The sequence below is a fragment of the Macaca thibetana genome, chromosome 20 (assembly GCF_024542745.1).
Source record: "Macaca thibetana thibetana isolate TM-01 chromosome 20, ASM2454274v1, whole genome shotgun sequence".
NCBI lineage: Eukaryota > Metazoa > Chordata > Mammalia > Primates > Cercopithecidae > Macaca > Macaca thibetana.
This window is the reverse complement of record NC_065597.1, coordinates 44,946,301-44,970,650: the sequence shown is the minus strand read 5'-3', so window position 1 is coordinate 44,970,650 and position 24,350 is coordinate 44,946,301. Positions and strand designations below refer to the sequence as shown.

Below are 24,350 nucleotides of genomic sequence, written 5' to 3'. Positions count from 1 at the left end.
AAGAGCTCTTCCTGCCTAGTATCAAGCCTGTATACTGTTAACAAACATTGCTCAGTAAGAATTCACAGGTGCCAAGGAATCATGGCAGCAAAACTGTAGAACAGTGTTACATACATTTAAATGGGAAACATAATGCATTGAAAAAATTATAGAATTACATTTCAATTCAGAATGACTGACAAGCTTACATGGAACATCTGGGCTACTGTTTAGGAGTGCTTGACTTTTAAAACCTACAGCTGACAAAAGCAAGAGGCAGCAAAAAAAGAAAAGAGTACTGGGGTTCTTGGGACCCTGGGGCTGACTTCACTTCTGTGGGCTTCAGTCTTCTCATTAATACACTTGGGCCAGATAGTCTTTCTTGGATCTTTAAAACCACCAAAAACTCAATGATCCTTCTGGGTCTAATCAGTGTGGTTCAAGGCATATTATTTTTAATACTTGCAATAAAGTGACATGAACAATACATAGCAGACCCCATTTTGCAATAAGAGCATAATCTCCTTTGAGAATTATTCCTGAAATCACAACCAGGCTTCTCCCGTCCCCTCTCATCAGTGAACACACTCCTGAAACAGAGAAGCATTCTTCTCATCAGACACTGGCAGAACCATACAAATGTTCAGAGGCAGACTTTCAGGAGGTTCTTTTAAAGTCTAACAATTCTATGAAGCATAGCAAAGACACTGACATAACCGCTGTCGGGTTAAAGAAGTCTTTGAAATCTTTCGTGATGTGAAATGTGAACATTCTCTGCTTTTTGTTAAACCTTTAAACTCTCCCCACACACAAAAGGAATATCACACCTTATTCCTACATGCTTTAGATGTTGGGATTAGTAGGTTTCCTGCAATAGATCTGTGGGCATTTGAGGGATGATACGGTGAATTGTGGATGGAGGTGATGGTGACAATATTCTACAGATATACTTAATACTGTTTCTGAATTGAAGATATTTACGCCCTCCAGTTTTGCATCTTGTGTTAGATGTGTTTAACACTGGGGTACTGTGTGGGGTGCCCTGTGGACAGTTAATACTGTGTAATGACTTCCACAAGATGGCTACATTTCATGTCTTGTTATTAAATTTTATGGCTTTCCTTTTAGTAAGCAATTTGTAGTTTTCTCACTGATCTCAAAGATTAAATGCTATATATACAGCAATTAGCATTATTCTGGCAATAATGTCTAAGATGTATTAGTTCCATTCTCACCTCTTCCAAAAGCATAGACAACTTTAATAAATGAATGAGATCTAATGCCCATCTATGATTCAATGAAGGCGTATAACACGTGACAGGCTAAGGCTGGCTTAGCTATTGATCATCTGGTTCTTTAGCTCTATCCCCGAAAATACAGACTGACCCCAAACCAGTGTTCCCAGATGACATTAAGTTGTGCCTTCGCTGGGCGTTAAGATGCACCATTATAATCTCTGCATTCTGCATCTTTTTTCCATTCTGAAGAAATGTTCCTATATACAGACCCTCATGCTGTAGTTCAAGAGGAAATTAGCCTCTGCACATAAGTTTGTTTTCTACTGTGAAAAGCAAAAACTGTTTGTTTTAGCAGCCAGAAAATTCAAACGAAACTTATTATCTCAACTTTACTTGCTACGTTGACTCGTATAAAACTGTGTACTTCTGTTCTGTTTTACTGTTACATGTCTTCTTTAAAGGCTCTGTATTTTGCAGGCATCTTCAAGACCTTATAAAATAGAAATCAAATTTCAAAAATAAAGTTACAAGTGACTACAGATAATACAGTTTAGCATACTGTATTGTTACTATAAATATAGGTTTAACAGCTATTTTAAAAAATGAATATAATTTTACATAGAAAATATGCTAACTTCCCTTTTATCATCATGAATGAGATCATAGTTGTTGTTATATTAAGTATTTGTTATGCTGTTCAAATGTTGGCTGGCATAAGTTACCTACTAAAATGCTTATTCAGCATAACTACTGAAAAAACTTGGCTGTCTCTGGTATTAGTTCATTGAATATTATATGCATCAAGTCTTTTCATGTTTCCAAGTTGTATTTTTAAAATAAGAAACTATGGTGACTTAAAAAAAAAGTTTAAATCATGAATACATTACGTATAGGTTTTTCCGTCTCCTAAATATTATCTACTTTTTAAAAAAACATAAACTTTGATATAAGAAAGCATTCTGAGGCAGTGTATATCATATTTAAGGTCACAATTTTCACTAATCTGAGAAAACACATATATGTAATATTTAAAAGTTAATGAAATCCAGTGAAACTTCAACTTATTTCATTGAGAATTTACTACCAAAATATAGAAAACAAGAATTTACCTCTTTTAAATGGCATGTCTGTATTACTTACAATTTGATAAATGAGTTCCTTTCCGTACATACCTTAAGATCCACAACCTCAGTAGCATAAATAACATGATTAAAGGGTCAGGTACAATGTATATTTTAATATAGGATTTGTGTAGTGATTTAGAGCAATAAATATCACACAGTGAAAAATTTATCACAAACTAAATACAGTAACAAAAGGAAAGAAAGAGCTTATGTCCACATTACCAAGGTCTTTACAATAAGTTACAGCGTCCAGGTCCAACACAGCATATTTGCATACAAAGCCGCTGATGTGAACACTGAAAGGAATCTGTCCTGTAGGTCTTTCATCTTGATTTAATAAAGTTTGTACAGTATCAAATAATATCAAAAGTCTAAAAAAACACAATGAGCATTTATATTATGTTTATAAATTATTGTTTATATACCATAAAAAAAGTCAAAAGTGCAGTTTAAAAAAAAGTGGAAGTTGTTATTCTTGATAAGAGCTAGAAAAATGTCCTGTCCCAGGTAAGAAGCAATCTCAAGGCTCATCCAGTTTCTAAGGAATTTTAACTCGCATCTAACCTTGGTTACCATATGTGGTAAGCAAAATCAGTAGAACAGGAGCTATGTAACAATCTAGAGAAGAGAAACATTGCAAATAAACGTAATTATAGGCCTCTCCCAAAGTGAATGAAATGACTTTGTTTACTGGAATGAATGGGCTGTCACTGAATGTGACTATACTTGGGAAACTTCAAAGGCTTGCTAGAAATTTTTATCTTTTTCAAATTGTTAGTCATAGTGGGCAATGGTACCTATATCCCAGGATTATGAAATTTTCCAGTATAACTGAGAAAAAATGTAATTGAAAGGTGACAAATATCATCTATTATTTCTCACAGAAAATGAGGAATGAGGGCCCAGTAATTAAAAGGCAGAAGTACAGAGATTAGCCAAGAAGAAACAGATGGATGAAATACAACTGGGTCTTAATTGGCACAGTAACTAGCTGTGTTTTGACACATTCAAGAACAACTGCCTATATTGAAATATGTGGTACATTAACCACTTGTATTTATGTAAGAAACTGAAATGGTAAAAGTATAGGCTTATAAAACAAATTAAATTTAGAGAAAGGAAAAATAAAATGTAAAGAAAAATCTTAAAGTTTATTGTGGCATCAAAATATTGACAGAGCTGTATCAGTCAAGAGCAGTCTTCCCGTTGCTAAAACGAATAGGCAGCCTGAGTCTGGCTCCATCCAACCACCTCTTCCAATGCTCTTTAACTGGCAGTGCTTCCTATAAATGATACCAAGCAATAGAGATGATTATTGTTTCCACTGAATAGAGTAAGTTCCTTGATTGGTTTAACACATATAGACTGCCTGAGAGAATAAAAACATCACCATACAATAGGTTAACGGTAAATCAAGGTCTTCGTAGTTGTGATGGGAGAAAAGGATTGGCTGCTGGAAACAGTATGGTGCCTTGGAGGCTGCGTACATACATACTTAAGAATTCACGTCACCTTTAGCAGAAGATTAGAAGTCAATGGATATGGATGCTTGTGCAGAATCTTCTCGCCCCCTGACATAAATTTCACAGGGAATCTCCTCCATTACTCGGTCTTCCAGGGCCTGCTCAGGGCACTCATGTCCCTGTTTGAAAGTGTAACTACTTTTCTTGAAGGTGCTGTTAAATGTTTTCATTGGCTGTGGTTGTGCAAAGTCATTTCGGAAAGGAAGTTCCATGGAACTGAGGTTGGTCCTGCTTTGTTTGACGCTGGAGGCCTGCGACCCACAGTGGTGGTCATGGATGCAGCGGGAGGCGGTGGAGGAGCGCCGCATCTTCTGGTAGTTGTCCAATTCTTCCGACAAGTCTGCCAGGTCTGCAGAAATCTCTTTGTCCCTTAGTGAAAACAGTTCATAATGAGGAGGATCAAAGACTTCTTGGAACCCGGTTTTATTAAAAGCAGTTTTGCAAGCCATGACCTTTTTTCGAGGCTGTTTCACTTGTACCAAAATAGAAATAATGAGAAGGACCAAGACAATCCCTGAAGTAACGCCAATAATTGTCCCATGAGTCTTAGTGATTTGTTCAAATACTCCTGCTTTTTTCTTTTCTGTAGAACGAAAATGAGAAATGTTAAGTGTTCAAAATACATTAATATGAATCCTGGTACAAATTAGTAATGTATTTTTAGGTAAAGCAGAATAATTGGGCCAAATATACTACAGACAATGCAGTTTACAATTAGGTTTTTAAACAAATAAAACAACCCCATTAAAATTTCTGTCTAAAGTTACCAATCACAGTATAGATGGATAGATTACAGAAAAGATAAAGTTCTTGGTCCGTTTCTTCAGAAGACACACAGATGCACACATTCTGCAAATCAAATCAAATACATAAATACAGACGATGCCAAATAAATACTCTTGTTCTATCAATTTTAGCTTTCTGCTTTATGGTAGGTTTGACCAACTGCCGTGTTCAGGTATACCCACATCTACTGATGACCACAGGGAGAGCAAACTAACATCGTCAGACTAACCCATCCAGTATATTATCATGACCTACTGTTTTTGAATGATTAACTGAAAACACTTCATGTCAAGTATTTATAACAGCCATATCAGATTGCAGTAAGATATTTATTGAACTCTTACAGCAGGGGTCCTCGACCCCTGGGCCACAGACAGGAACTTGGTCTCACTGCAGGAGGTGAGCTGCGAGGGAGCGAGTGAAGCTGCATCTGTATTTGCTGCTGCTCCCCATCACTCACGTGACCCGGAGCGCCGTCTCTTGTCAGATCAGCAGGCATTAGATTCTCACAGCAGCAGGAGCCCTATCGTGAACCGTGCATGTGAGGGATACAGGCTGTGCATTCCTTAGGAGAATCTAATGCCTGATGATCTGTCACTGTCTCCTATCACCCCCAGATGAGACTGTCTAGTTGAAGGAAAACAAGCTCAGGGCTCTCATTGATTCTACATTATGGTGAGCTGTATGATTATTTCATTATATATTACAATGTAATAATAATAAAGTGCCCAATAAATGTAATGCGCTTAAATCATCCTGAAACCAACACCCCTACCCCACCCCTGTCCCGTGAAAAAATTATCTTCCACGACACCAGTCCTTGGTGCCAAAAAGGTTGGGGACTGCTGTCTTAGAGCATAAAAGGTAGATCATCTTTAGTTCTGACACAGTGACCTGACAACCAGCTTGCAGACATTCAACCATTACCACAAGCTGCATTTATCTTTCAGTGAGTACACACTGGGAATACAGCATAGGAAATGTTATGAAATAAAAAAAAGCGGTTCATAGAATGTTTCTGTTTTTATGTTGTAAGACAGAATCTGCAAGTTGATTTTTATTAAATAGTGTTTCCACATACTTCAGGCTAACCTCTAAATTATTTTGACAACTAAATAAGGTATGTTTACAATACAAATGACAAACCTCAACAACAGTAACAAAAATAGGGCAAGGCATACCACTATATCTTTTTTTTTTTTGAGATGGAGTTTTCGCTTTTGTTGCCCAAGCTGGAGTGCAATGGTGCGATCTCAGCTTACTGCAACCTCCGCCTGCCGGGTTCAAGTGATTCTCCTGCTTCAGCCTCCCGAGTAGCTGGGATTACAGGCATGCGCCACCACGCCTAGCTAATTTTTTTGTATTTTTAGTAGAAACGGGGTTTCATCATGTTAGCCAGGTTGGTCTCAAACTACTGACCTCAGGTGATCCGCCTGCCTCAGCCTCCCAAAGTGCTGGGATTACAGGCATAAGCCACTGTGCCCAGCCACAATACACTTTAGAACTTAACAGTTTGTAGACAAAAAATGCTTTCATTTAGAGTATTTTTCTTTGTTTTCACCACATCCCAGGTGTATGACCCATTTATATGTTTCCATTTCTGTCAAAGCAGCTATGCTAAGCACTGTTGTAGAAAATAACATTTTAAGTTCTTAATGAAGGGTAATAGCCACTCTTTTCTCAAAAAGGTTGGCCTTTACATCAAACTCACCTTTACAATGATTTTCATCCCAAGGGTATGCACAATTTTGGACACCATTACAGACTAAAGAATTATTGATGCACATGTTGCTATGGCAAAAGAAAGTGCTGCTTGTGCAGGGAGCTGCAGGAAGAGAAAACAGTGTTGCGAAGAGCAGGCACACCACCCGATTTTGATTTATTTCATACATAACAAATCTGACTTTATGAGTACTTTCTTACCGCAAAGGCCTTTCTTTGAATAAACTCTGTACTATTCAAACAATAAGACAAATGTCAATATTCTCTGATGCTGGCTCATTCCAACTTTTTCTTATGCTAGGCCCCAAAAGGTCACTTTTAATGTAATGATAATGAATGTATTTTCAATGGTTCTTAAGGAACCAGTATACAGTCTGGTAAATTTTTTTTCAAAATTTTGGAAGACAGTGTTGGCAAGGATGTGGAGACACTGGAACCCTTCTGTACTGAGGGTGAGAATGTAAAATGGTGCAGTCGTTGTGGAAAATTATCTGGAGGCTCCTCAAAAAGTTAAACATAGAATTACCTTATGATCCAGCAATTTTACTTTTAGCTACCTACTCCAAAGAACTGAAACCAGGAACTCAGTTACTTGCATACCAATGTTCACAGCAGCATTATGCACAACAGCCAGAAGGTGGGAACAAACAAAATGCCCATTGATGGGTGGATGGATAAACAATGTGGCATCTACAAGACAATGGAATGTGATTCGGTCATAAAAATAAATGAAATTATGATACATACACCACGGACAAAGCCACATATTTCACTTAGCATAATTATTTCTAGTTACTTTTTTTTTTTTTTTTTTTTTTTGAGATGGAGTCTGGCTTGTCGCCAGGCTGGAGTGCAGTGGTGTGATCTTGGCTCACTGCAACCTCCACCTCTCGGGTTCAAGTGATTCTCCTGTGTCAGCCTCTCGAGTAGCTGGGACTATAGGCACGCGGCATGCCCGGTTAATTTTTGTATTTTTAGTAGAGACGGGTTTTCACTATGTTGGCCAGGCTGGTCTTGAACTCCTGACCTCGTGATCTGCCCGCCTCGGCCTCCCAAAGTGCTGGGATTACAGGGGTGAGCCACCGCGCCCGGCCCTATAATTACATATTAATTATTGTATGAGAAATATTGTATGATTCCACTTATTGAGGAGCCTAGAAGAGGCAAATTCATAGAGACAGAAAGTAGAATAGAGGTTACCAGGGTCCAGAAAGAGGCAGGAATGGGGAGGTGATGTTTAATGGGTACAGTTTCAGTTTGGGAAGACAAAAACTTTCTGAATATGGATAGTGGTAACGATTGCACAATAATGTGAATGTACTTAATGCTACTGAACCGTACACTTAAAATGGCTAAAATAATACATTTTGTTATGTATATTTTACCCATAATAAAAAAATCCAATCTTCTGGATTCAAAAAAATTGTTTTAAGGACACTAAAGGTATATGGAATATATACCATATAATTTCCTACTTGTGTAAGTTGTTCTTTCAGCCTGGAATGGCTCCTTCTTTCTCTTTGTGGCGGCCACCTACTCATCTTTCAGTATCATCTCAAATGTTACCATCTGTGAAAATCCCCTTGCTTCTCTGGGGTAGCCAGTCGCTCCTGTGTGTTCCTGTCACACTCCACATACTCCTCTACTTGGCACCTCCCCTTGTATATGTAAACCTTTGTTAGAATGGATTATTAGTCAGTGTGCTTACTTCTGTTAGGAAATAAACTCCTAGCCTGGAGGCAGAAGTCCAACAGAGTAGTATTAAGTATTTCAGTGTAAAGAAACAAACAAAACATATGAAAGTCAAGAAGTGAGGCAGCTTATTATTTTCCCATTCAGTACGACAGAAGCCCAAAAACCTTAGCCATTTTTTTTCTTTTTGAGATGGAGTCTCGCTCTCTTGCCTAGGCTGAAGTGCAGTGGCGTGATTGCAGCTCACTGCAGCCTCTGTCTCCCAGGTTCAAGCAATTCTCCTGCCTCAGCCTCCCCGAGTAGCTGGGACTACAGGCACATGTCACCACACCCAGCTAATTTGTGTATTTTTAGTGGAGACGGGGTTTAACCATGTTGGCCAGGCTGGTCTTGAACTCCTGACGTTATGTGATCTGCCCGCCTCAGCCTCCCAAAGTGTTGAGATTACAGGCGTAAGCCACTGTGCCTGGTCCGAAAACCTTAATAATTTTGACTTCTAAAATTAGAATTGGACAAAATGTATTTCCTGCCTAAAAGGTTCTGTACTTGTGATTTTCAGAAAATATTTGCTGCACCAAGGAGGGAGAATCGAATATTGCTCTATGTTATACTGACATATCTCAAATATTTTTTAGTTTTCAGAAGGTTTTTCAAGATACAGTTAGTATCTAAAATTTTACTTGACTAATGAGATTTTTTTTCTAAATATTATCTTTCTTTTAATAAATATATAATAAATGTAATTTTAAAAACAGCCATGAGCATTATTTTTTTTTCCCCTCCAAAGAGAAGACTCTTTCTTTAGAGTCTTCTTCATAGGAAGAATTCATAGGAATTCATCCAGACTTCATAGGAAGTTTGGAATATCTGACCACATTCTCCAATTGCAGTACATTATTAATAATAAAACCGACAGTTTTTCATTCATCTGTCTTACCCACTTTGTCTATTTCTCAATGGGCTGTGAACATGGGCTGAAAAATCAGGCATTTATTAGGTACCTAGATAACTCCAAAACATAATCTGACAAATATAGGTCCATAGTGAATATCCAAAATTGCTTTGCTATTAACAGTATGACTATAATCTCTCTTTAAGCAGAATGCCCTAAATGGTATTATTCACCCAAGTTCCAGTATAACAGGTTAAAAATTTATAGTCATTATGAACTAGGGTTCGTTTATCCCCTCCCCATCCTCACTGTAAGCCAACCTGCAGTTGAGTTCAGACTTCTTTTTCTATATACAGTTCAATAGTCTTCACACTAAACTGTTAAGCTTGTTCACCTGCGGAGTACTCATCCGCTGCAGTTCAAAAGTATGAGAACCCCTTGGTGGCTGACATGACTGAAGGAGTCCACAATAGCTACAAACTGTGAAGGAATTTGGGAAATAGCACCATGGAGCAGAAAGCAGAAAAAAACAACGGGCTAGTAATCAATAAAAACGGTTTCTATCATCAGTTAATCCACATTTTAAGGTATTTAACCTCCTTGGGCCTCGGCTTCCTCTTTTAAAATGAAGGGGATGGAATACAGTGTATCTCAAACTTCTGGTTCTAAAATTTGATGAGATTATGGAAGTAGTGGTCTCAATCATGATACTTCTGTTTTAGATTTAAGTTCAAATGATGTATATATCTAATAAGTAATTTATCCAGAAATGGCTAACCTGTCAAAATGGTATCACTAAAACCACTGAAATAATTACTTCATGATTCTCAGATAACATTGATAGTTCCAGCTCATCGGAAAGACAACAGGTGTCAGTTACACAAACATGCCATCATATTGAGGGCTGGGGAGTGTATGGTGGTGTTTTATTCACGCTACAAAATTAGCTAGTGCATCTACTTGGGTTTGTCATAGATATCATAAAACTGTATTATACTGATGGGGGCACTGAAAAATATTAAAAAATGGCCAAGAGAAACATGCACCATTTTTGATTTCCTCATTTCTACAAACTGGAGGTTTTTTAAATTTATATACCACACTGTAATTCTATTACATACAATATAATTGTATATTATGTTCTATTCTACTACCTATTTTATCTAGTTCACAAAAAGGGGAAGTAGGAAAGATAAGCAATTTTCAAGACAGGCTGAATGAGGTAATAAACAGCACTGTGGGTCCCTGGCATTCGGATTTCATGAATAAAACTGTCATTGGTTTTTAAGGTTTATCTACAGAACATTATGTGACCCCCTCTTTGATGGCTCTTTATAACTTCAAAGGTGGCCTTAAAGACAGGTTTACCACTCCATGTTCATCACTGATTGAGCAGTGAGAGGAAAATGTCTTCAGTTTTTATTATAAATTCTTTACAACTGCTCTCCGTATTATTTAAAGTGATTAGAAAACAGCACTGATATTGTCAGATTTTGTTTCCCAGAAATGTGAGTTATATTAATAATTACACCTACATTAACCTTTATGGCTTTTCACTGGGTAAGCATGGCTGGTGGAAATGACAATCAAGCATCAGTTATTGATATGGGATTTTAATGGTATGCTTCAATTCAAATAATAACATGATTGAACTACAAGTCTTTATATAAATAAAATACAGCAAAAATAGTGCCAGTTATTAACTCCACTTATAGCCTGAGGACTCTCTACTTTCTGCCGTTCCTCACTGCTGGGTCACGGTGTGGAAAGGAAGAGGAGGGCTGGGATTTTATGTCTCCCCCAATTTCAAAGAGATGTGGCAATGATGCTGAAGGATGGCTGTCCTTCAGCAAAGCCTGCAGGGGGTCCGCGGGCAGTATGTCACCGAAAATCATATTACGGGTTTATTCTAATAAAAATGTTTGCTGCTGCTTTCACAGTTCTAGTCCTAGAAATTATTTTCCTAAAATCATATCTTTCTTAAAGAGTGAGGTATGTATTAGTATTCAGTGCCTGGGAAGAAGCCAAATATATCCTGATTGCTATTCTGTATCATCCATTTTAGCAAAATTATTCTATTTCAGTTATATCTGCAATCTACAATGGGTAGGCATGAACTGAATCTCTCATGCAGAATTAGCCCACTTATATAAATCTCTTCTGAAATACGAATTGTTTCCATGGATGAAATCGTAACAATTACAAATCACAGCTTAGAGGAGAACAAAAGAAACAGTTCAATAATTTGAATTAGTGATAAGCATGAAAAAATTTACTAATTGGAGCTCTGAAATTTGCTTTCCAAATGGAGGTTTTTCCAGCTGGTTCTTGTTTTTAAAAAACTCTGTTAAATCCCTTATTTTAATCACACACACTTTTTCTGAAGGGGCGGCTTTCTTCTTGTTCTTGGGTGATAAAGCTAAATTTGGGATACAAAGTTAAATCTATTGCAGCCTTACAATTTAAACTTAAGTCTTACATTTGGTGATTAGTTAATATAAAGATATCACTTGAGGGAGGCTTTTCACCTGTTTAATTATCAAGATTTGTATTAACAACAACAAAAAATTAGTGTATACAGAGAAAATACCTTAACTAAAACACATTAAAGAATAATTTCTCATCATGGATATAGACCAGTGCTGTCCAAAATAAATATGTGAGTAAAAAATGTGAGCAAGTAGCCACATTAAAAAGTAAAAAAGAAATTGGTGGAATTAATATGACTTATATAGTTTATTTAACCCAACATATCTGCGCAGAAATAGTTAACATTACAGCAGGCCTGAGGGTGCTACCTTTGGAAGGTTCTGCTTGCAAGACTGGCCCTTGGGTGCCATCCATTCCCTAACTTCATTGTACCTAGACTTTGCTTTCCTGGTAAGAGTTTGAAATTTTGATACATGCAAAGCAGAGGGTGCCTATGTGACCAGATCCTGATAGGAACCTTGGGTGCTGAGTCTCTAATGGGCTGCTTTTTTTTTTTTTTTGAGACGGAGTCTGGCTCTGTCGCCCAGGCTGGAGTGCAGTGGCCAGATCTCAGCTCACTGCAAGCTCCGCCTCCCGGCTTTATGCCATTCTCCTGCCTCAGCCTCCCAAGTAGCCGGGACTACAGGCGCCCGCCACCGCGCCCAGCTAGTTTTTTGTATTTTTTTAGTAGAGACGGGGTTTCACCGTGTTAGCCAGGATGGTCTCGATCTCCTGACCTCATGATCCGGCCCATCTCGGCCTCCCAAAGTGCAGGGATTACAGGCTTGAGCCACCGCGCCTGGCCTTCTAATGGGCTTCTCTGGGCAGAAACACTGCATATGTGCTACCGCATTTTTATTTTTTTTGGAGACAGAGTCTCGCTCTGTTGCCCAGGCTGGAATGCAGTGGCATGATTCATAGCTCACTGCAGCCTCAACCTTCGGGGTTCAAGTGATCCTCCTGTCTCAACCTCCAGAGTAGCTGGAACCACAGGTGTGCACCACCATGCCCAACTCATTTAAAACTGTGTTTTTTTTTTTTTTTTTTTGTAGAGATGTTGTCCCATTATATCGCCCAGGCTGGTCTCAAGCAATCCTTCCACCTTGGCCTCCCAAAGAGCTGGGATTACAGGTGTGAGCCACTGTGTCCAGCCCATGCACATTTGCCGTTGTTGGAGAAACAGGCATACTCAGAATGCCCCTCATGGAAAGGACGCGGTATGCGGACCTGCGCAAGGATAGGTCCAAACCCTGGCAGCTTCTCCCTGGTGGCTCCCTTTTGTTGTCGTCCATCCCAGCTGTGAGTGTAGTACAAATAAATGCTGGGTCCTAGAGTCTTCCAGCAAGGCACCTAACATAGGGATGCTGCTGGAAGCCCTGAAACAATTTCCTAAATATTCTCATTTTAACATATAGCATAAAATACTGTTAGTGAGATACTTTACATTCTTTATTTCATACCAAGCCTCTGACATCTGGGAGTCGTTTTTATAATGATAGCACACGTCAGTTTAGACGGGCCACGTTACACAAGTGCTGAGGCTGCAGGTGGCTGGCGGACACTGGACCGGACAGCACAGGTGCAGAGGCTGGGCACACAGAAACCGAGGGAAAAATAAGGCTAAAAGGCTTTCTTGTTAGCTACGTCTTTGTATAAAGCACTGATTTGTAATTATTTGACATAGTGAAACAGCCTCTGCATAGTTTTTTAAGTCTGAAAAGTTCTCAAATTTAAAAAAGTTTAGGAACATGCTTAGGTTCTCTCCCTGGTGAAGGAAGTGGCAGCAGCAAAGTTTACTCTCAGCAAATGCCACATGAGCTCCTGACGTTTCCAGCTGCCCAAGGAGCCCACCATGTCCAAAACATGACACTTTCTCCATCTTGTCTGTTCAGTTTTCATTTTCCAAGTCAGTCAGACTCAAAATTGTAGGTGTCTGACTCATTCTTTTAGCCTTCATTGAATGGGTCATTGAATCCTGTGGATTCTGTTTCCCCACTCTTCTTTGTCCTCACTGCCCCTGCTTAGGTTCAGACCTCCAGGGCTTCCCACTGTGACTATGGAAGTAAACTCTTAACTCATCTCCATGCCCCAGCTAAGGCACAGTGCTAAAGATGTTACTTTATAGTGCCAACTCCCTGATGCCTGTAAGATGAGTTTACATTTTCCCTTTGATTTTTTTCAAAGGGCTTTGTATTCCTTTTTTTTTTTTTTTTGAGACGGAGTCTCGCTCTGTCGCCCAGGCTGGAGTACAGTGGCGCGATCCCGACTCACTGCAAGCTCCGCCTCCTGGGTTCACGCCATTCTCCTGCCTCAGCCTCCCGAGTAGCTGGGACTACAGGCGCCCGCCACCTCGCCCGGCTAATTTTTTGTATTTTTAGTAGAGACAGGGTTTCATAGTGTTAGCCAGGATGGTCTCGAACTCCTGACCTCGTGATCCGCCCGCCTCAGCCTCCCAAAGTGCTGGGATTACAGGCGTAAGCCACTGCGCTCAGCCCATATTCCAGTTTTAATCTACCTTTCCTGTCTCCTTTCTCTGCCACTCCCTCTACCACACACTTCTTGTAGCCCACCTTAGCTCTGCTTCAATGCTTTGCTCATTTTATTGCTTCTGTCTAAAATAACAGCCTCAATGAACATTTCTACCTTCAAAATATACCTACTTTCAAGGACACACTCAAAGGACCTGCACTCAAACACCATCTCCTCCATAACTGATGCTGCCTGTTCGAAGGAACTTGGATATTTAACAGGAGAACACTTTGTTTTATGTCTCAAAGGGTCTTCATTACGGTCAGTCCTGCACTGTCACTATTTGCCTATGTCACCTTACCTAACTGACTGGAAAACCCTTTAGGGCATAGGGCAGGTCCTGTTCCATGCATGTTTGTATCTTCCTAGCATCAAACACAGTACCTCACATGATAAATGCCAAAGAAATGAATGGAAAGCAGGTAGGAAGGCTAGTTGACCAAACTGGCTTCATAACCCAATTGACCATCTGGCATCTCATGAAGACCTTTAAATTTCTGGATAGAAGAGTTCAGCTATAAGAAAACCTGTGTATGGTCATAAACAGTCTTGATTTTAATACAGAATCCATGGAATAATATAATGCCTTGAAATTATAAGATTGAGAAAAACTATTAATTTTCAAATTTATCAAAAATATCTGATCTCTTACTGTTACACTTTTGTATTTACAAACTCTGTATTTGTACAAATCATACAGCTTACCATTACACCACATTCATCAGTCAGGATATAAAAGCCAAAATATTTGTTTCTTTTCATGACAACAGATAAGATACACCACTTATAATTTTAAAATAAATGTGAACATACAAACTCAACTATACCTGGGCAGTTCAGATGGGTCTTAAAATGGTATTTTTCTTCATATAGGAGATGAATCTGAGGAAACAGACAGTTGGGAGAGGCTAAGCAGCCCTGCCCAAATGTAGATTAAAGTTAAGGGCCATTCGAATTCAAGTAAAAAAATGATGTTATATTGGAAAGCAGATTTTGCCAAAGCTACTATAATATGATCTGCATTTATGATAAGCAAAATTAAAAAAAATTAGTAAGTACTGATGTATCCCTTGGATTTTTTTTTTTTTTTTAATCCTTAGCTAATTGGCTGAGGAGTTTAAGGAGATAGAAAAGCAAAGAAATATAGCAGAAACAGTTTTTCCTGGTGGTATTTTATTCACTTGATTTTTCAGGAACCTAAAGAAAGGTTTTGTTTATTTATTTATTTTTTTGAGACAGGGTCTTTCTCTGTCACTCAGGCTGGAGTGCAGTGGTGCAATCTTAGCTCACTGCAACCTCTGCCCCGTGGGCTCAAGCGATCCTCCCATCTCAGTTTCCTCAGTGGTGCATACCACCACGCCCAGCTAATTTTTGTATTTTCAGTAGAGATGGGGTTTCACCATGTTGGCTAGGCAGGCTGGTCTCAAACTCCTGAGCTCAAGCGATCCACCCGCCTCAGCCCCACAAAAGCTGGAATTACATGTATGAGCCACTGTGCCTGGCGTAGGAACCCAAAGAAGAATCCTAAAATCTGTCCTCAAAATTTCTCCACTTTTCAGTTGTGGTGGTTGTCTGTATATGAGCTACAACTTTTAATAAGAAAAACTTCCCACATGCTTACCAAATAGTGAAGATAATTTTTAAAAACTTAAGCAGTTCATAAAAACAGAATATCCACGGTAACCACAAGAACATATTTATAAAATATACACAAAAGGAAATGTGAAGGGAATCAAAACTTATCACTACAAAAAAATCAATTAAAGAAAAGAAGGCAGTAGTGGAGGAGAGACAACAAAGCTATAGACACACAGAAAACAAGTAGCAAAGTGACCGAAGTCCTTCCTCATCAGCATTTAAACATAAATAAACCCTCCAATCTAAAGAAGATATTGCAGAATTGATGGAAAATAACAAGACTCAACTATATGCTGCCTGTAGGGCACTCACTTTAAAGATAAAAAAAAGTTGAAAGTAAAAGGATGGACAAAGATATTCCATGCAAATAGTTGCTAAAAGACAGCTGGGGGGTGGCAATACTAGTCTTGGATAAAAAAGGACATGGTATATTTGGATAAAAAAGGACATGGTATATTGATAAAAGGGTCAATTCACCCAGAAGATATAACAATTATAAACATATATGGACTAAAAACAAAGGAGCCCTAAAATATACAAAGCAAACATTGATAGAACTGATGGGAGAAGTAGATACTTGTACAATAGTAATTGGAGACTTCAACACCCCACTTTCAATAAAGGACAGAATGATCAGGCAGAATATCAATAAGAAAATAAAGGACCTGAACACCACTATAGACCAAATGGACCTAACATATACAGAAAATTCCACCCAGTAACAGAATACACATTTTTCTCAAGTACACATCAAACAGTCTCTAGAATAGACTACGTATGTTCAGCCACAAAACAAGTCTTAATATATTTTAAATGACTGAAATAATATAAAATTTATTCAAATCAAAATGGAATGAAACTAGATATCAAAAACTGAAGGAAAATGAAAAAATTCACAAGTCTGTGTAAATTCAACTACACACTCTTACAAAACTTTTAAACTTGTGATTTCGAAAAAGAAATCCAAGGGAAATTATAAGATACCTTGAGACAAATGAAACCCAAAACATGCCAAAACTTATGGGGAGCAGTAAAAGCAGTAGTAAAAGGGAAATTTACACCTATAAATGCCTACGTTAAAAAAGAAGAAACAACTTAGATCAACAGCTTAACTTTATACCTTAAGGAACTAGAGAAAGAAGACAAACTAAATTCAAAGCTAGCAGAAGTAACAAAATAATAAAGACTAGAGTGACAATAAATAAAACAGAAAACAGAAAAAGAGCAAAAACCCAAAACTTGGTTCTTTGAAAAGATCAACAAAACTGACCAACCTTTGGCTAGAATTAAGAACAAAAAGACTCAAATTATTAAAATCAGAAATGCAACTGGAGACATGACTACAGATCTTACATACATAGAAAGAATCATAAGTGAATACTAAGAACAACTGTATGTCAACAAACTGACAACCTAGAGGAAATGGACAAATTCCTAGAAACACACAATCAAACAAAACTGCAAAATGAAGCCAAAGAAAATCTGAATAGGCCTAAAACTAACAAGGAGATTAAAAAAAGAACCCAGAACTTCTCAACAAAGAAAGGCTCTGGATCACATGGCTTCACTGGTGAATTCTACTAAACATGTAAAGAATTAACAACAATCGGTTGATTCCTGGGCAAGATGGCTGAATAGGAACAGCTCCAGTCTGCAGCTTCCCATGCGATCAAGGCAGAAGGCAGGTATTTCTGCATTTCCAACTAAGGTACCTGGCTCATCTCATTGGGAATGGTTAGACAATGGGTACAGCCCACAGAGGGCAAGAAGGAGCAGGGTGGAGGGTCACCTCACCTGGGAAGCGCAAGAGGTTGGGGCACTTCCTCCCTTAGCCAAGGGAAGCCATGAGGGATGGTGCATTCCGGCCCAGATACTAAACTTTTCCCATGGTCTTCACAACCCACAGACTAGAAGATTCCCTTGGGTGCCTACTCCACCAGGGACCTGGGTTTCAAGCATAAAACTGGTGGCCATTTGGGCAGACACTGAGCTAGCTGCAGGAGTTTTTTTTTCATACCCCACTGGTGCCTGGAACACCAGCAAGACAGAACCATTCACTCCCCTGGAAAGGGGGCTGAAGCCAGGGAGCCAACAGCAGATCCCACCCTCCCCGCCACCCCCACGGAGCCCTTCAGACTAAGATCCACTGGCTTGAAATTCTCACTGCCAGCACAGCAATCTGAAGTCGACCTGGGAGCTTGGTAGGGGGAGGGGCATCCACCATTACTGAGGCTTGAGTAGGTGGTTTTCCCCTCATAGTGTAAACAAAGCCATCGGGAAATCTGAACTGGGCAGAACCCACTGCAGCTCAGCAAAGCTGCTGTACCCAGACTGCCTCTCTAGATTACTCCTCTTTGGGCAGGGCACCTCTGAGAGAAAGGCAGCAGCCCTAGTCAGGGGCTTATAGATAAAACTGCCGTCTCCCTGGGACAGCACCTGGGGGAAAGGGTGGCTGTGGGTGCAGCTTCAGCAGACTTAAATGCTCCTGCCTGCCAGCTCTGAAGAAAGCAGCAGACCTCCCAGCACAGCGCTTGAGCTCTGCTAAGGGACACACTGCCTCCTCAAGTGGGTCCCTGACCCCCGTGCCTCCTGACTGGGAGACACCTTCCAGCAGGGGTCAACAGACACCTCACACAGGAGAGCTCCAGCTGGCATCTGGTGGGTGCCCTTCTGGGACAAAGCTTCCAGAGAAAGGAAAAGGCAGCAATCTTTGCTATTCTGCAGCCTCCACTGGTGATACCCAGGCAAACAGGGTCTGGAGTGGACCTCCAGCAAACTCCGGCAGAACTGCAGCAGAGGGGCCTGACTGTTAGAAGGAAAACTAACAGAAAGGAATAGCATCAATATCAATAAAATGGGCATCCATACATAAACCACATCCGAAGGTCACCAACATCAAAGAACAAAGGTAGATAAATCCATGAAGATAAGGAAAAACAGTGCAAAAAGGTTGAAAATTCCAAAAACCACGCCTCTTCTCCTCCAAGGGATCACAACCCCTCGCCAGCAAGGGAACAAAACTGGATGGAGAATGAGTTTGACGAATTCACAGAAGTAGGCTTCACAAGGTGGGTAGTAACAAACTTCTCCGAGCTAAGGGAGCATGTTCTAACCCAATGCAAGGAAGCTAAGAACCTTGAAAAAAGGTTAGAGAAATTGCTAACTAGAACAACCAGTTTAGAGAAGAACAAAAATGACCTGATGGAGCTGAAAAACACAGCATGAGAACTTCGTGAAGCATACATAAGTATCAACAGCTGAATGGATCAAGTGGAAGAAAGGATATCAGGGATTGAAGATCAGTTTAATGAAATAAAGCAGGAAGACAAAATTAGAGAAAAAAGAAAGAAAAGGAACGAAGAAAGTCTCCAAGAAATATGGGACTATATGAAAAGACCAAACCTACGTTTGACTGGTGTACCTGAAAGTGACAGGGAGAATGGAACCAAGTTGGAAAACACATTTCAGGATATTATCCAAGCAAACCTTCCCCAACCTGGCGAGGAAGGCCAACATTCAAATTCAGGAAATACAGAGACCACCACAAAGATACTCCTCGAGAAGAGCAATCCCAAGACACATAATCGTCAGATTCACCAACGTTGAAATGAAGGAAAAAATGTTAAGGGCAGCCAGAGAGAAAGGTCGGGTTACCCACAAAGGGAAGTAAGTCCATCAGACTAACAGTGGATCTCTCTGCAGAAACCCTAAAAGTCAGAAGAGAGTGGGGGCCAATATTCAATATTTTTTTTGTGTGTGTGTGATAGAGTCTCGCTCTGTCACGGTGGCACAATCTTGGCTCACTGCAACCTCTGTCTCCTGGGTTCAATGGGTTTAAGCAATTCTCCCAGCCTCACGAGTAGCTGGGATTACAGGCGCCCGCCAGCACGCCCAGCTAATTTTTATATTTTTAGTAGAGATGGGGTTTCACCATCTTGGCCAACTGGTCTTGAACTCCTGACCTCGTGATCCACCAGCCTTGGCTTCCCAAAGTGCTGAGATTACAGGTGTGAGCCACCGTGCCCAGCCTCAACATTCTTAAAGAATGTTCAACCCAGAATTTCATATCCAGCCAAACTAAGCTTCATAAGCAAAGGAGAAATAAAATCCTTTCCAGACAAGCAAATGGTGAGAGACTTTGTCACCACCAGGCCCGCCTCACAAGAGCTCCCGAAGGCAGCACTAAATATGGAAAGGAAAAACTGGTACCAGCCACTGCAAAAACATACCAAATTATAAAGGCTATCAACACTATGAAGAAACTGCATCAACTAATGGGCAAAATAACCAGCTACCATCAAAATGACAGGATCAAATTCACACATAACAATATTAACCTTAAATGTAAATGGGCTAAATGCCCCCAATTAAAAGACACAGACTGGCAAATTGGATAAAGAGTCAAGACCCATCAGTGTGCTGTATTTAGGAGATCCAACTCATGTGCAAAGACACACATAGGCTCAAAATAAACAGATGGAGGAATATTTACCAAGCAAATGGCAAGAAAAAAAAATCAGAGGTTGCAATCCTAGTCTCTGATAAAACAGACTTTAAACCAACAAAGATAAAAAAAAAAAAAAAGACAAAGAAGGGTATTACAGGGATCAATGCTGAAGGGTAAAGGGATCAATGCAACAAGAGCTAACTATCCTAAATATATATATGCACCCCATACAGGAGCACCCAGATTCATAAAGCAAGTTCTTAGAGACCTACAAAGAGACTTAGACTCCCACACAATAATAGTGAAAGACTTTAACAGCCCATTGTCAATATTAGACAGATAACGAGACAGAAAATTAACAAGGATATCCAGGACTTGAACTCAGCTCTGGACCAAGCGGACCTAATAGATATCTACAGAACTCTTCAACCCAAATCAACAGAATATACACTCTTCTCAGCACCACATCACACTTATTCTAAAATTGACCACATAATTGGAAGTAAAACACTCCTTAGCAAATGCAAAAGAACAGAAATCATAACAAATAGTCTCTCGGACCACAGTGCAATCAAATTAGAACTCAAGATTAAGAAACTTACTCAAAACCACACAACTACATGGAAACTGAACAACCTGCTTCTGAATGACTACTGGGTACATAACAAAATTAAGGCAGAAATAAGTAAGTTCTTTGAAACCAATGAGAACAGACACAAAGTACCAGAATCTCTGGGACACAGCTAACACAGTGTTTAGAGGGAAATTTATAGCACTAAATGCCCACAGGAGAAAGTGGCAAAGATATAAAATTGACACCCTAACATCACAATTGAAAGAACTAGAGAAGCAAGAGCAAACAAATTCAAAAGCTAGCAGAAGACAAAATAACTAAGATCAGAGCAGAACTGAAGGAGATAGAGACACAAAAAAAACCCTTCAAAAAATCAATGAATCCAGGAGCTGTTTTTTTGAAAAGATTAACAAAATAGATAGACCGCTAGCCAGACTAATAAAGAAGAAAAGAGAGAAGAATCAAATAGACACAATAAAAAATGATAAAGGAGATATCACCACTGATCCCACAGAAATAGAAATTACCATCAGAGAATACTATAAATACCTCTATGCAAATAAACTAGAAAATCTAGAAGAAATGGATAAATTCCTGGACACATACACCCTCCCAAGACTAAACCAGGAAGAAGTCAAATCTCTGAATAGATCAATAACCAGTTCTGAAATTGAGGCAGTAATTAATAGCCTACCAACCAACAAAAGCCCAGGACCAGATGGATTCACACCCGAATTCTACCAGAGGTACAAAGTGGAGCTGGTATCATTCCTTCTGAAAGTATTCCAAACAACAGAAAAGAGGGACTTCTCCCTAACTCACTTTATGAGGCCAGCATCTTCCTGGTAACAAAACCTGGCAGAGACACAACAAAAAAGAAAATTTCAGGCCAATATCCCTGATGAACGTCGAGGTGAAAACCCTCAGTAAAATTCTGGCAAATTAAATCCAGCAGCCCATCAAAAACCTTATCTACCACAATCAAGTCAGCTTCATCCCTCGGATGCAAGGCTGGTTCAGCATACGCGAATCAATCACATAAACAGACCCAATGAGAAAAACCACATTATTATCTCAATAGATGCAGAAAAGGCCTTCTACAAAATTCAACACTCCTTCATGCTAAAAACTGTCAATAAACCAGGTATTGATGGAATGTATCTCAAAATCATTAGAGTGATTTATGAGAAACCCACAGCCAATATCACACTGAATGGGCAAAAGCTGGAAGCATTTCCTTTGAAAACTGGAACAAGACAAGGATACCCTCTCTCACCACTCCTATTCAACATGGTATTGGAGGTTCTGGCCAGGGCAATTAGGCAAGATAAAGAAATAAAGGATATTCAAACAGGAAGTTAAATTGTCTCTGTTTGCAAATGACATGATTGTATATTTAGAAAACCCCACTGTCTCAGCCCAAAATCTCCTTAAGCTGATAAGCAACTTCAGCAAAGTCTCAGGATACAAATCAATGTGCAAAAATCACAAGCATTCCTATAGACCAACAGGTGTACAGACAAACAGAGAGCCAAATCATGAATGAACTCCCATTCACAATTGCTAAAAAGAGAATAAAATACCTAGGAATACAACTTACAAGGGATATGAAAGACCTCTTCAAGGGGAACTATAAACCACTGCTCAAGGAAATAAGAGAGGACACAAACAAATGGAAAAACATTCCATGCTCATGGATAGGAAGAATCAATATCGTGAAAATAGCCATACTGCCCAAAGTAATTTATAGATTCAATGCTATCCCCATCAAGTTACCATTTGACTTTCTTCACAGAATTAGAAAAAACTAGTTTAAATTTCGTATGGAACCAAAATGGAGCCTGTATAGTCAAGACAATCCTAAGCAAAAAGAACAAAGCTGGAGGCATCATGCTTCCTGACTTCGAACTATACTACAAGGCTACAGTAACCAAAACAGCAAGTTATTGGTACCAAAACAGATATATAGACCAATGGAACAGAACAGAGGCCTCAGAAATAACGCCATGTATCTACAACCATCTGATCTTTGACAAATCTGACAAAAACAAGCAATGGGGAAAGGATTCCCTGTTTAATGGTATTGGGAAATCTGGCTAGCCATATGCAGAAAACTCAAACTGGACCCCTTCCAGAAACTGGACCTTATACAAAAATTAACTCAAGATAGACTAAAGACTTAAACCTAAGACCTAAAACCATAAAAACCCTAGAAGAAAACCTAGGCAATACCATTCAGGAGATAGGCATGGGCAAAGGCTTCATGACTAAAACACCAAAAGCAATGGCAACAGAAGCCAAAATTGACAAATGGATCTAACTAAACTAAAGAGCTTTTGCACAGCAAAAGAAACTATTACCACAGTGAACAGGCAACCTACAGAATGGGGGAAAATTTTTGCAATCTATCCATCTGACAAAGGACTAATATCCAGAATCTACAAGGAACTTAAAACAAGTTTACAAGAAAAAAAAATCAATCCCATCAAAAAGTAGGTGAAGGATATGAACAGACACTTCTCAAAAGAAGACATTTATGCAGCCAACAAAGATATGAAAAAAAGCTCATAATCACTGGTCATTAGAGAAATGCAAATCAAAACCACAATGACATACCATCTCACACCAGTTAGAATGGCTACCACTAAAAAGTCAGAAAACAACAGATGCTGGAGAGGATGTGGAGAAACAGCGCTTTTACACTGTTGGTGGGAGTGTAAATTAGTTCAACCATTGTGGAAGAGTGTGGAGACTCCTCAAGGATCTAGAACTAGAAATACCATTTGACTCAGCAATCTAATTACTGGATATATACCCAAAGGATTATAAATCATTCTACTATAAAGACACATGCACACATATGTTTATTGCAGCACTATTCATAATAGCAAAGACTTGGAATCAACCCAAATGCCCATTAATGATAGATTGGATAAAGAAAATGTGGCACATATATACCATGGAATACTAGGCAGCCATAAAAAAGGATGAGTTCATGTCCTTTGCAGGGACATGGATGAAGTGGGAAACCATCATTCTCAGCAAACTAACACAGGAACAAAACCAAACACTGCCTGCTCTCACTCCTAAGTGGGAGTTGAAGTATAAGAACACATGGACACAGGGAGGGGAGGGAACATCACACACTGGGGCCTGTTGGGGGGTGGGGGCCTAGGGGAGGGATAGTATTAGGAGAAATATAGATGATGGGTTGATGGATGCAGCAAACCAGCATGGCAGGTGTATACTTATGTAACAAACCTGCACGCTCTGCACATGTATCCCAGAACTTCAAGTATCGTAATAATAAAAAAAGTTAACACTAATCCTCAAACTCTTTGAAAAAGTTGAAGAACAAACACTAGTTACTCATTCTATGAGGCCAGAACACTAGCTACTCATTCTATGAGGCCAGAATTACTCTGATACCAAAGCTAGAAAAGGTACACACAAAAAACTAAAGACCAATATCCCTTACGAATGTTAACATAAAAATCCTCAAGAAAATTACTACTTCAAAATTCAGCAACATATAAAACGATTATACACCAAGAACAAGTCGGATTTATTCCCAGAATGCATGAGTGGTTCAATATACAAAAGCCTACCAATTTAATACATCACATTTACAGTAAGGGAAAAAAACTACATGATCAGCTCAATGAATTTTTAAAAAAGCATTTGACAAAATTCAACAGCCTTTCATGATAAGAACATTCAATTAACTATGAATAGAA

The 24,350-nt window shown here is 39.2% G+C and overlaps 1 protein-coding gene across 7 annotated transcripts in view; it reads right to left on the bottom strand.

Moving 5' to 3' along the window:
• Window positions 1-2,278: 2,278 nt before the first annotated feature.
• NETO2 (neuropilin and tolloid like 2) overlaps window positions 2,279-24,350 on the bottom strand; it is a 62,090-nt gene continuing 40,018 nt past the window's right edge. For 3 of the 7 annotated variants that reach the window (XM_050773869.1, XM_050773868.1, XM_050773872.1), the window contains exons 8-10: window positions 6,973-7,062; window positions 6,362-6,475; window positions 2,279-4,447 (exon numbers count right to left, since the gene is read on the bottom strand). In XM_050773869.1, the coding sequence (XP_050629826.1) occupies window positions 3,867-4,447; window positions 6,362-6,475; window positions 6,973-7,062 (785 nt within the window). In that variant the 3' untranslated portion in view covers window positions 2,279-3,866. The remainder of the gene's footprint in view (window positions 4,448-6,361; window positions 6,476-6,972; window positions 7,063-24,350) is intronic. The other 4 variants (XM_050773870.1, XM_050773871.1, XM_050773873.1 and 1 more) reach the window with 2 other exon arrangements.